The sequence below is a fragment of the Chlorocebus sabaeus genome, chromosome 19, assembly GCF_047675955.1.
Source record: "Chlorocebus sabaeus isolate Y175 chromosome 19, mChlSab1.0.hap1, whole genome shotgun sequence".
In the NCBI taxonomy this organism is placed as follows: Eukaryota; Metazoa; Chordata; class Mammalia; order Primates; family Cercopithecidae; genus Chlorocebus; species Chlorocebus sabaeus.
The window spans coordinates 27034264-27047995 of NC_132922.1; the positions used below are offsets into that span (position 1 = coordinate 27034264).

The following is a 13732-nucleotide window of genomic DNA, read 5'->3' on the forward strand; positions in this document are numbered from 1 at the left end:
CGTGATCCGCCCGTCTCGGCCTCCCAAAGTGCTGGGATTACAGGCTTGAGCCACCGCGCCCAGCCCCAGGATATACTTTTATGGGGAGTTTTCCTCCCTTCCCCCAATATGGTCACTCATAATTTTACACCCACCAGTCAAACAGAAGTAGAAGCTATAGGGTTTCATGAAAACAATAGGCTAGGCTGTGGGGCTGAGTAAAAGGTGCTGGACTGCGGTAGATCTTACTCCAAGATGGCCAAATGGAAGGGCTTTTAGCTTTCTTTGTTTTTGTTTTATATCTTGAGACAAAATGTTCAATTTCTACACTTTAGAATAAAAAGAACTATACTTTATGTTTCATATTTTTTGTATGCTTCCTTCCATACTCTTTTGAACAATGCAATCATTTTCGTTATAAGGTATAATTCACATACCATAATGTCCACTCTTTCAAAGTATACTTTAAAATTCAATTGGTTTAAAGTCAATTCAGTGGTTTTTAGCATATTAACAAAGTTTTGTCACCATCACAATGATCTAATTCTAGATCATTTTCATCACCCCAAAGAGAAACTCTGTACCCATTAAACAGTCACTCCCCATTTCCCTCTTCTCCTAACCCCTGGTAACCATTCATCTACTTTCTACCTCTGTGGACAGGAAGTATTTGCCTCTTCTGGACATTTCACTCAAATGGAATAATGAAATATGTCGCCTATTATGACTGGCTTCTTTCATTTAGCATAATGTTGTCAAGATTCATCCATGTTGTAGCATATCACAGTACTTCATCCCTTCTTATGGCTGAATTATATTCTATTTTATGTATACACCACATTCTGTTTATCCATTCACCAGTTGATGGACTTTTGCATTGATTCTACTTTTCAGCTATTGTGAATATTGCTGTGATGAACATTCATGTGCAAGTTTTTGTCTGGACATATGTCTTCAGTTGTCTTGGGTATGTACCTAGGAATGGAGTTGCTGGATAATATAACTCTATGTTGGCCGGGCGCAGTGGTGCACGCTTGTAATCCCAGCACTTTGGGAGGCTGAGGTGGGTGGATCACCTGAAGTCAAGAGTTCAAGACCAGCCTGGCCAACATTGTGAAATCCTGTCTCTACTAAAAATGCAAAAGCTAGCTGGGCATGGTGGTGCCTTCCTGTAATCCCAGCTACTCAGGAGGCTGAGGCAGGAGAATTGCTTGAATCCAGGAGACGGAGGTTGCAGTGAGCCGAGATGGCACCACTGTACTTTAGCCTGGGCGACAGAGCAAGAATCTGTCTCAAAAAAAAAAAAAAAAAAAAAAGAAACAAACAAACAAACAAACTCATATATAGATAATGTAATATATACATAATATATTATATATACATTATATATATGTTTAACTTTTGGAGGAACCGCAAGCTGTTTTCCCAAGTGGCTATACATTTTGCATTCTCAGCAGCAGCACACGAGGGTTCCAATTTCTTCACACATCCTCAACAATACTTTTAATCTGTCTTTTCTATTATACCCCTTGTAGAGTGTGTGAAGTGGTATCTCATTGTGGTTTGATTGGCAATGTCTTGATTATAGTAGCTTTGAAGTAAGTTTTGAAATTGGGAAGCATGAGTCCTACAACTTTTTCTTTTTCAAAACTATTTTGGAGATTCTGAGTCACTTTAATTTCCACATGAATATTAGGGCCAATTTGTCAGTTTGTACAAACAAGCCAAATGGAATTTTAATGCAGATTGTGTTGAATTTGACATCTTAACATTACTATGCCTTCCAATCATGAACATGGGATGTCCTCCCATTTATTAAGGTCTTCTTTAAGTTTCCCCCCAACTTTTAAATTATGAAAACATTTAAAATCCAGAAAATGAAAGGACTAGTACAACAGCACTAATATATGCAACCCCAGTTTCAATTTACTGTTTTTTGAACGTAAGATACCAACATCATGACACCCCACCTAAGGACTTTTTAGCAAAACATTCTAATTTTTTACTTCTCTACTGGGATTATTGTTTGTCTTCCTCCATAATAACGTGAACACTAAAGGTAGAAATTTTTGCCTATATTGTTCACTACTGATTCCTCTGCACCAAAAACACTGCCTGGTGGTGGGTACTTTTCTAGTTTTAGGAAGGAGAAGACAAGATACAGGTCCTGACTCTGGTTCTGCCTCTCATTCATATGCTGCTCTGAAGATCCCTTCCCCTTGAAGAACTTGTTTTCTCATCTACAAAATTGGGATAATACTAGTACTCATCAGGGTGGTTGTGAGGATTAAACAGGGTACGAGATGTAAAATTGCATGCTATCAGATAGTTTTGTGTTCCTATCTAGCTCCATGAGGGAGAGGATTTGCTCTAGTCCGTCCCTCTGGGCTCTGGGCTTCTAATGGGCAGACAGCTTCCTCCATGAGGTTTGGAACTGCAGAGCCTGGCACAGTCCCTCAAGACAAGCTTTTTGACTTGAACTGCTGATGGTCTTCCATGCACAATTCAACAGAAACCCAGCAGCATACACTTCCTTGTATGCACTTGCCCCTCTTTTTACATTTATTACACATTCATTGCTACCTAATAATCCCTTATACTTATGTTTTACTTTATCCAATCATTCAACAGTTTTCAACAGAACTACCAAGAGGAGAGATTTTTCAACTTCATTAGACCCTGAGATTCTATTTTTAACATTTCTAACACGGATTGTTGAATGTTTCCAATGATTGATCCACCTTCCCTTGGCCTTATCTGCATTCCAGATTTGGTTGCATGTCCATCTCTATCTTGCCAGACTTGCCTCACAGACCCAGCTTGAACACAAGATGGGTGCTTGCTGAAGAGCAGGACTCATTCTGTTGAACCTGCATGTTTTCTCAGGTTAGATTGCTTGATGGTGTTTCTTTAATTTATTTCACAGCACTTTATAGTTTGCTGTGTTTAAGTGTTGCTTTTCTTTGATTAAACTTATTCTAAGTATTTTATTCTTTTTGATGCTATTGTAAATGGAAATGTTTTAATTTTTTGATCCTTTATTGCAAATGTGTACTATTGATTTTTGTGTATTAATCTTGTATCCTGCAACCTTGCTGAACTTGCTTATTAGCTCTAATGGTTTTTAAGCGAGTTCCTATAATGTCATCTGTGACTAAAGATAGTTTTACTTCTTTCTTTCTGATCTGGATGCTTTTTCTTCCTTTTTTTTTTTGCCTAATTGCCCTAATAAGTACAGGTGGTGTGAATGAACATTCTTGTCCTGTTCCTGGTCTTAGAGGGGAAACACTCGATCTTTCACAATGAATGAGGTATGGTGTTAGTTATAGGTTTTTCATAGATGCTTTTTATCAGGTTGAGGAAGTTCCTTTCTAGTCTTCATCTGCTGAGTAATTTTATCATAAAAGGATGTTAGATTTTGTCAAATGCATTCTCTGCATTAGGATGATCATGTGACTTTCTATTAGCATGGTATGCTACATTGATTGATTTTTGTATATTGAACCACATTTATACTCCTGGGATAAATCCTACCTAGTCAAGGTGTATAATCCTTTTAATATGTTGCTGAATTTGATTTGCTAATATTTTGCTAAGGATTTTTACATCTATATTTATAAGGATATTGCTTTGTAACTTTATTTTCTTATAATGTCTTTTTCTGTCTTTGGTATCAGAGTAATTCTGGCTTCATAGAACGAGTTGAAAAATATTTCTTCCTGTTCTATTTTTTGGAAGAGTTTGTGAAGGCTTTGTGTTAGTTCTTCAAGCTTTTGGTTGAATTCACCAGTGAAGCCATCTGGTCCTGGGCTTTTCTTTTTAGGAATTTTTAAAAATTAATATTTTAATATTTTTATTTGTTACAGTTCTATTCAAATTGTGTCTTTCTTCCTAAGTCAGTTTTGGTAGATTTTATGTTTCTAAAATTTTCTCATTTCATCAAGGTTACCTCATTTGTTCACATACAATTACTCACAGTATTTCTTTATAAACCTTTGTACTTCTCTAATACCAGTAGTGATGTGTCCATTTTCTTTCTTTCTGGTGTCTGGTTTTTTTTTTTTTTTTTCATTTTTTGCGATTAGGTTTTCCTGTGTTACCCAGGCTGGAGTACAGTGGTGCAGTCATAGCTCAATGTAACTTTGAACTCCTGGCTAAAGTGATCCTCCTACCTCAGTCACCAAATTAGCTAGGACTACAGGCATGCACCAACACATTCAGCTAATTTTTCTTTCTTTCTTATTTATTTATTTATTTATTTATTTTTGAGACAGAGTTTCACTCTTGTCACCCAGGGTGGAGTGCAGTGGTGTGACCTCGGCTCACTGCAACCTCTGATTCTCGGGTTCAAGCAATTCTCCTGCCTCAGCCTCCCGAGTAGCAGGGATTACAGGTGCCCGCCACCATGCCCAGCTCATTTTTTATTTTTAGTAGAGACAGGGGTTTCACCATGTTGGCCAGGCTGGTCTCAAACTCCTGACATCAGGTGATTCGCCCGCCTTGCCCTCCCAAAATGCTGGAATTACAGGCATGAACCACTGGGCCTTGCCTCCCAGCTAATTAAAAAAAATAAATCTTTTTGTAGAAACAAGTCTCACTATGTTGCTTAGGCTGGTCTCAATCTCCTGGCCTCAAGTGATCCTGCTGCCTCAGCCTCCCAAAGTGCTGGGATTACAGGTGTGAGCCATTGTACTCATCTTCCATTTTCTTGGTGAATAATTTGAGTCTTATTTTTTCACTTGGCTGTTCTAACTAAAGGCTTGCCAATTTTTGTTGATCTTTTCAAAGATCCAATTTTTGGTTTCAATGATTTTCTCTATTGTTTTTCTATTTTCTATTTCATTTATCTCCATTCTAATCTTTATTATTTCCTGTCTTCTACTGGTGTTGGGTTTAGGTTGCTCTTATTTTTCTAGTTCCTTAAAGCATAAAGTTAGGTTATTGATTCAAGATCGTTCTTCTTTAACTCGTGTGTTTACAGCTATAAATTTTCCTCTTAGCACTGCTTGTGCTGCATCCTATAAATTTGGGCATGTTGTGTTTTCATTTTTATTCATTCAAGATACTTTTTAATTTATCTTGTGATTTCATTTTTGACCCACTGGTTGCTTAAGAGTGTGCTGTTTAATTTCTATGTGCTTGTGAATTTTCTAGTTTTCCTTCTATTCTTGATTTTTAACTTTATTCCACTGTGTCCAGAGAACATACTTTGCATTATTTCAATCTTCTTAAATTTGAGACTTAGGACCAATTATATGCTCTATACTGGAGAATATTCCATGTGCTCTTTAGAAGAATGCTTATTCTGCTCCTGTCAGGTGGAATGTTCTGTTCATGTCTAGTGTGCGCAATTGGTTTACAGTGCTTTTCAAGTCCTCTATTTCCTTGATGGTCTTCTGTAGTTTTTCTATCCATTACTGAAAGTGGGAACCAGGCACAGTGGCTCACACCCCTAATCCCAACACTTTGGGAGGCTGAGGTGGGCAATTTGCCTGAGCTCAGGAGTTCGAGAAAAATACAAAAAAAAAAAAAATTAGTTGGGTGTGGTGGCGTGTGCCTGTAATCCCAGCTACTCGGGAGGCAGGAGGATCACTTGAACCTGGGAGGCGGAGATTGCAGTGAGCCCAGATTGTGCCACTGCACTCCAGCCTGAGTGACAGAGCGAGACTCCATCTCAAAAAAAAAAAAAAAAAGAAAGAAAGTGGAGTATTGAAGTCATCAACTATTATTACTGACAATGTAACCATATTAACCCTTTACTTTTAAAATTCTTTTTGGAAACTGAAAGGATCTGTAACCACCACCCACTCCCACATCAGACCCTGTGCATACGCCAACTATCTGTTGCTCAGCAGCTGTGATGGTTGTTCCAGCTCTTTATTAGGCAAAGAAGAGGTGTCTTTTTTAGCATTTCCTTTAAGGAAGGTGCTCAGATTGTTGAGCCAGCCAGGCCCTGCAGGATGGCTGCAAGTAGGATCACAAGTACTTCTCCCGAAACTCACAGATTCTCTGCGTGACCATTGGATCCAATGTTGAAAAGTCCCAGTTGGCCAACTGCATTAGTCGATCATGGGCCTCCTTAAAGAGGCCAGAGCCAATATTCAGCTCCACCCGCATGCGCCACTCGGCTAGCTTGGAGCTGTTGAGGAAGACATTATAGTTGGCTGCCATGGGCTGTGGATAGACAAAGAGGAAGATGTGGTCAGCCTGGGGACCAGCCCCACCTGGGTCCTCTCCCACAGCCTCAGGCCCCCGCCTCCAACATCTGCCTCTGCAAAGAAATAGGCTGCTGACCCCCAAGGCCTGAGCAAGAGGTCACAGACTATGTAATAGATGTACATGGGGATGGAGGATCCAGAATCCCCCAGGGTCTCTGGTCACTGGTCTTCTTGCTCTAAGCCTTCTGGACCATGCTGAGAGGGCTCCCAGCCCAGGCAGCTCCCACTTCTCCAGCCTGTGACCTCACATGAATTCTGCCTTCTTCCAAGGAAACCCCTTATCCCAGGGGTGTATATGTGGATGAGGGAGAGAACTCAGGTTTTTTTCCCCATGTTTAACCTCCCACTGTGATCAGTCTCAGGGGCTAGAATAGGAGACCTGGCAAGCAGTCTACCCTGGAGTTTGGCTGTTTCACTAAGACAGTCTACCCTGCAGTTTGGCTGGCTCACTAAGACAGTCTACTCTGGAGTTTGGCTGGCTCACTAAGACAGTCTACCCTGCAGTTTGGCTGGCTCACTAAGACAGTCTACTCTGGACTTTGGCTTTGCACCGAAGGTCTTTGGGAAGCCCAAGAAGGGTGGGTGGTGGGTGAAATGTACGGGGTGGGGGCGAAGCATATGTCTGAGCCCTCGGGGCAGGCCAGAATGATTTTTTCTGGTGCTGGTCTGCACTGCAAACAGACCAAAGAGACTAATTTTCATATGAGCCAGAGATCTCTGGGATGAGGAAAGGAACACTGCATTTCCTAGCCAAGCCACCAGGATCCCAGGTGCCTCCTCCTGGGCATAGCTCTGGCTGATATGAAAATTAGTCTCTTTGGTCAGTGTGCAGTGCCCTAGCTGGTGAGCAGGATGGCCAATTTAGACCCTGGCCAGTGTCTTGAGAGGCAGAACTGGTCACCCTCCTCTGCATAGAGAGGCCATATAAATGCCCCACACTCAGGTATGCCTCCAAATGCACAGTGGATGCCCCTCAGACCCAGCCAGGAGAGCTGTCCTCCATAGCTGTCTGTCTGGAGCTCTGGGAATGAGGCAGGGCCAGAAGGACCCCCAGGGGCCAGTGAACATTTCCTGGCGAGTCCAGCAAGAGGAGGCGGTATCTGGGATGCTGGTGGATTGACCAGGAAATGCAGTGTTCTTCTCTATCCCAGGCTCACCCTCCAGCTCCAGCTCCTCCCACACCAAAGAATCTTTGTCAAATGTGGAGAACTGTGATCCTCCCTGATTCACAATATTCTGTGCTTCCTGTTGCCCCCAGATTGAGTCCAGGCCCCCAGACCTGGCTCCCACAGCCCCCATGACAGCTCTACCTGCCTTTCCCGCCTCTCCAGCCTATCCTCAAGTGATGGCCCCACTGGTCACAGAGGAGTCCCACCTCTGCCCAAGGTCTAACCCTCCTCCACCCCACCCCACACCTGCATCATCTCCACCACGGCCACCAAGTCAGCCAGTGAGATTTGGTCCCCGGTGATGAACAGCTTATCCTGCAGAAAATACGCCTCGAAGAGCCGCAGACTGTTCTTCACCTCTTCCACTGCATGCTCCATCTTCTCAGCTGAAACTTCCTCCCCTGTTATCTTTGGGATCAGCAACTGGCCAGGGTTGGGAAGAGGAGGGAAGAGGAGGCTGCACTCCAGGGCCACCTGCCCTGCCAGGTCTGTGTACTCTTGTCTGCTGGATAGATACTGGACAGTTCCCAGGACATAAAGTAGTTTCACCTCTTGTAGCAGTTCTGATTGGTGGAAGTTGCTGGGAACCATGTGTTCACAAGGATTTGGGGAGCTCAGCAGGTATAAGTCCTGTGACTGACTAGTGATGCCTGTCACAGGCATATAATTTGATGTGGAGACACATGTATTGGTTATTTGTCACCTTCAAATTTTCTTTTTTCTTTTTTTTTGTTTTGTTTTTGAGACGGAGTCTCACTCTGTTGCCCATGCTGGAGTGCAGTGTCGGGATCTCAGCTCACCGCAACCTCCGCCTGCTGGGTAAAAGAGATTCTCCTGCCTCAGCCTCTGGAGTAGCGGGGATTACAGGCACGTGCCACCATGCCCGGGTAACTTTTGTATTTTTAGTAGAGATAGGATTTCACCATGTTGGCCAGGCTGTTCTCGAAGTCCCAACCTTGTGATCCGCCTGCCTTGGCCTCCCAAAGTGCTGAGATTACAGGCATGAGCCACCGCACCCAGCCATCTTCAACTTTTCTATGAGCTTTTTTTTCTTTTTTTTTTTGAGATGGAGTCTCACTTTGTCACCCAAGTTGGAGTGCAGGGGCATGATCTCAGCTCACTGCAACCTCCACTCGGCTGGTTTTAGCAATTCTTCTGCCTCAGCCTCCTGAGTAGCTAGGATTATAGGCGCCCACCACCACACTGGCTAATTTTTTTTGTATTTTTAGTAGAGACAGTGTTTCACAATTTTGGACAGGTAGGTCTTGAATTCCTGACATCAAGTGATCCGCCTGCCTTGGCCTCCCAAAGTATTGGGATTACAGGCGTGAGCGCAACACCTGGCCTTCTGTGGGCCTTTCGACGCTGAGATTCTCTAGTTCGGAATGAAATGCCTCGAATGCTGTCCTGGGTGAGTCATATCAGCCCCTCCTGTATGCCCTTCCCCTTGCCCTAATAAGACTCTTTCATGCCCATTGTTTCAGTCCACACCCCTGACAGCTCCGTAAGGCAGGCAGGAGAAGGAGCTGAGGAAATGAGGCCCAGAGAGGGAGGGAGACTTACTAGAGTTCACCGGCAATCAGCAGAGCCAGAACTGGCCTCCAGCCTCCCTGACTCGCTTGTGCCCTTGTCCCCAGGCCCTGGAAGTGATCCTGCTCACCTTGAGCCAGACTATCTTCTTCATGGGCAGCTGAAAGGCCGCGTGTTGCCAAGCCATGAACTCATCCACACGGGCACGTACGTGCAGGTCTGGCGGGTACCAGTGTGATGGAGCGCTGTACTTGCGGCACAGGTAGTAGAGGATGGCCACACTGCAGAAAGGGCTGGTCAGGGGCACTGCCCTTGCCTTCCTGAGTGCCAGTACATCAACCACCCCAATATGCCCTGGGCCCAACTGCTGGGGCTTCCAGAGCAAGAAGGAGCCCAAATGGCCCCGGGAAAGGCCTTCACCAGAGCTGTCTGTCTGACAGTCAGTAAGGGCAGGGAAGGAGCCCTGCAGGGTGAGTAGGAGTTGGGGGCTGGTGGTATAACAAAGAGTAGGCCAGCAAGGGGAACAACACGTGTCAAATCAGGATGCTGAGGCGGGTGGATCGCTTGAGTCCAAGAATCTGGGGCTGCAGTGAGCCAAGATCACACCACTGCACTCCAGCTTGGGTGAAAGAACAAGATCCTTTTTCAAAACAGAAACAGGCCAGGCACGATGGCTCACACATGCAATCCCGGCACTCTGGGAGGCCAAGGGCAGGCAGATCCCTTGAGGTCAGGAGTTGGAGACCAGCCTAGCCAACATGGTGAAACCCTGTCTCTACTAAAATGAAAATACAAAAATTTGCTGGGTGTGGTGGCACACACCTGTAATCCCACCTACTTAGGAGCCTAAGGCATGGGAATCACTTGAACCTGGGAGGCAGAGGTTGTAGTGAGCCAAGATTGTGCCACTGCACTCCAGCCTGGGCCACAAAGCAAGACTCTGTCTCAAAAAACCAACAAAGGAAAACACATGCTGAAATACCAGAGTGAGGGCAGCAAGGTGAATCTGAAGAACGGAGAGTAGGTGGGTGCAACTGGAAGGAGGGTGGGGGTGGTTGGGGAGTGGCGAGGCAGCAAGAGACACTGTGGAGGCCACAGAGGGTAGCCCCAGGAGATGCAGGGAGATTATGGACTTAATCTGTAAGATTAGGTGTTATATAAGCCAGCGCATGAAAGGATCCATCTCTCTGGTGCTGGATGGAGGGTGAGCCCGAGGGGGCAGAATGGACAACAGGGGAGCCAGCAACTATTGGGAAGGTTGTGGTGTCCGGGAATGGTGGAGGTCATGGGGACAGAGGGAAGGGGATGGAGGGGAGACATGCTTCGGTGGGGTGTCCTAGGCCTTGCTGATTGATGGCTGGTGTAGGAACCTCCACAGGACAAGTGCTCCTTTTTTATCATCAACAGCAACCTTGCCAAGGTAAAAAGGTCAGGGCATGGAGAGAGCTATTCATTAGAGAGTGGCGGGAGAGACAGCAACTGGCTGCAAGATTCAGAACTTGTTTGGATCCTGATCCAAACAAACTGCCAAGAAAATATTTAGGAGATAATTAGAGAGTTTTGAACAGGAGCCAGACATCAGATGAAATCCAGGAATTATCGTTAATTTTGTGAGGTATCTTAATGGTAATGTAGTGTTCCTACCCTCTATCCTAGCCCAGGCTGGAGTGCAGTGGCGCAATCAGAGTTCACTGCAGTCGTGAACTCCTGGCCTCAAGCGATCCTCCCATGTCAGCCTCTCAAAGTGCTGGGATTATAGGCATGAGCTACCGTGCCCAGTGTGTTTTCTTTTCTTTCTTTCTTTCTTTTCTTTCTTTCTTTCTTTCTTTCTTTCTTTCTTTCTTTCTTTCTTTCTTTCTTTCTTTCTTTCTTTCTTTCTTTCTTTTCTTTCTAAGAACTCTTATGTCTGAGAGGTATGTTCCTAAACATGTATTGATTTATTTACTATTTATTTTTATTTTTGAGATGGGATCTTACTCTGTTGCCCAGGCTGAAGTACAATGGCTCAATCTTGGCTCACTGCAACCTCTGCCTCCCGGGCTCAAGCAGTCTTTTCACCTCAGCCTCCTGAGTAGCTGGGACTACAGGTGCAGACCACCACGCTGGCTAATTTTTGTGTTCTTTGTAGATATGGGGTTTTGCCATGTTGTCCAGGCTAGGCTGGTCTTGAACACATGAGCTCAGGCCATTCCCCAACTTCAGTCTCCCAAAGTGCTGGGATTACAGGTGTGAGCTGGCCCCTAAACATTTATGACTGGAATGATGGGATGTCTGGGAGGCCGGGGAATAGAAATGATGTAAAATGGACCCCAGGTTGGCAACAGTCGGAGCTGGACAATGGGTTTGTGGGGTTCCTCATGCCCCTCATTAGTTAGTATTCACTCTCCTTTAGTGTATGTGTGAGGTTTCCCATGGTGAAATAGACAAACGCTTGCACTGAGTCTCCCAGGAGGAGCAGAGACAGATGGTGCAAGGGCCCTGGGGAAGACTTACCTTTCACTTAAGATAAATTTCCCATCTTTGAGGCTGGGCAGCTTCCTGAGGGGGTTGATGTCAATGTATTCTTTGCTGTGGTGGTGACCTGGGAGGGGCAGGGAAGGTCTGAGGCTGTGGGACTCCAGGGCAGAGAGAACTGAGACTCTCAGAGACACAAATACCTCCCTCTCTATTTTCTCAAGAAGAGGGAACTGAGGCCCAGAGGGACATCGTGTCTCACCCCAGGTCACAGGGCAAGGCAGTTGCAGAACCGGACTGGGATCAGAACTGCTGGCTCCCGCCTACTCCTCCCTAGGTTTAGTGACTCCTGTGCCTCCTACCTGTGTCCAAGGACCAGGACGACCCTTTGGCCCAGAAGCTGGAGGCCTCCCTCTCTAGCTTCCCCCAGCTGGTGGGGAGGCCTCCAGCTTTGGGCCCACCCCTAAAGCTGGATCTGAAGCCACAGCCTTTGAATCACCTGAAGCCCTGAGGCCCAGGGACTGAGTCCCATCCCCACTCCCATCGCCCTCACTCCTCTGTCCCCTCTTTAAGGAAGCCGGGCCCAGCACAGCTGGACATCCAAAGGGAAGCCTCTCAGACACAATCGGGGTCATCTGTACAGGGAACCTGATGTGGGGACAGGAATTGAAACTCTTCCTGGACCAGCTGCTTCCCGTTGGGGGCTCCACTCGCACCCCATTCATTTCCAAAGCTTCCCTGTCTCTTCCTCTGTGTTCTAGAGGCTTCTGCTTTTGCAGGTTGAGGTTTTGGAGCCCCTCTGTGCTCAGGATGGAATTGGAGCCCACCCGTCTGACCCTCACTCGGGGTCAGTGGAGCCCTGAGCCGTTCTGAACACTGGGGAAGATGGGTGTAGACAGACTGTGCTCTTCTGCCCCCTTTGCCAACCTGGCAGCCAGGTGCTGAGTTCACAAGGTCCTAGACTTCCACAAGGAAGCCAGGGTGCCTGGTGGGAGCCCAGGGAGGCCCAGATGCTCCTCCTTCCCCCTTCTCCTCGAAAAGCCTGTTCATCTCCTGCATGGGGACTGTCATTAGTGGGGAATGACTAAGGTAGGCTAGACAGGGATGCAGCCTACAAGCCCCCTAGCATCATTTCCTTCCCTGGGGACCTCTGGGGTGACTCCCTTGTATCTGTCTGTGCTCGTCAGAAAGGCCCCTATCAGGCTGGGCGTGGTGGCTTATGCCTGTAACCCCAGCATTTTGGAGGCTGAGGTGGGCAGATCACTTGAGGTTCAGATTTTGAGACCAGCCCGGTCCACATGGTGAAACCCCTGTTAAAAATACAAAAAATTAGCTGGGTGTGGTGGCGAGCACCTCTAATCCCAACTACTCAGGAGGCTGAGGCAGGAGACGCACCTGAACCCAGTGGAGGTTGCAGTGAGCAGAGATAGTGCCACTGCACTGCAGCCTGGGCAACAGAGCGAAACTACATCAAAAAACAAGAAAAAAAGAAAAACCCCAATCTGTGTGCCCTGCCTCCCCCAGGACCAGGCCTGCTGGGTAGCGGTGGGAACTGACCTTTCAGCAGATCCACAAGCTGAAAGTTGAACCGGATGTCATGCTTCTTTGAGAAGATGTAGACGGCACGGCAGGGTGCTGACAGCAGGTCCATGTAGAGCTCCAGGGCCATGTTGAGACACATACCGGACCCCACAGCCGCAGCTGGCCAGCCACAGACCTGGGCCTATGTCTGGCCAGAGTCCCTGGCCCTGTGGCCTCTCCAATCTGGACCCAGGACCCTGTGTTTCCCAGGGAAACTTCTTGTTTCCCTTTGTGTTGTCATAAGGCCAGGAAGCCTGCAATTCTTACGGCAGCAAGGATTCTAAGGAGGCCCAGGAGTACGCTGGCAAGAGACCTGTGGCAAAGGTGTGGCAGCTGTGACCCTAGTCTCCCTCTTCCACATGTGCCTGTGCCCCGTGGCACCACCTCACAGACACCCTGTCTGAGAAGGGATTATGCCTGGGAATTCCCATGGCTGGACTTTCATTGCAGAACCTGACGAAAGGGGCTTTGCACGGTCCAGAATGAGGAGGAGGCAATAAGAATGATCCCTGGAAGATTCCAGAAGTAGAGAGTGGGAGTATCCATAGGTGAATGGAGCCTGAACTTTGACTAAAAAGGAATTGGGAGAAAGAGACACAGGAACCTGGGAGCTTTGGGAGCAGTGGGGACACTACCACCAGGAAGTCAGGGGACACTCAGCCAGTGTGTGCCATGCAGAGGAGCCCGGAAACTTCCTGGCCTGGGTTGGGGCTGCAGTGGCCAGACTGTGCACCTGGTGGCCCAGGAAAGTAACTAGAGCCCCACATGGGGGACTGAGTGCCACTCACTCTATGCTGTGTG

The 13732-nt window shown here is 46.5% G+C and overlaps 1 protein-coding gene across 1 annotated transcript; it reads right to left on the reverse strand.

Moving 5' to 3' along the window:
* Positions 1-5955: 5955 nt before the first annotated feature.
* On the reverse strand, positions 5956-13313 carry LOC103223041 (glutathione S-transferase theta-4). Its single transcript, XM_007975144.3, has 5 exons — positions 12908-13313; positions 11390-11477; positions 9027-9177; positions 7613-7789; positions 5956-6153 (listed from the first exon to the last, which is right to left on the reverse strand). The coding sequence occupies exons 1-5, from the start codon at positions 13029-13031 to the stop codon at positions 5956-5958; spliced, it is 738 nt and encodes a 245-aa protein (XP_007973335.2). The 5' UTR covers positions 13032-13313.
* Positions 13314-13732: the final 419 nt, after the last annotated feature.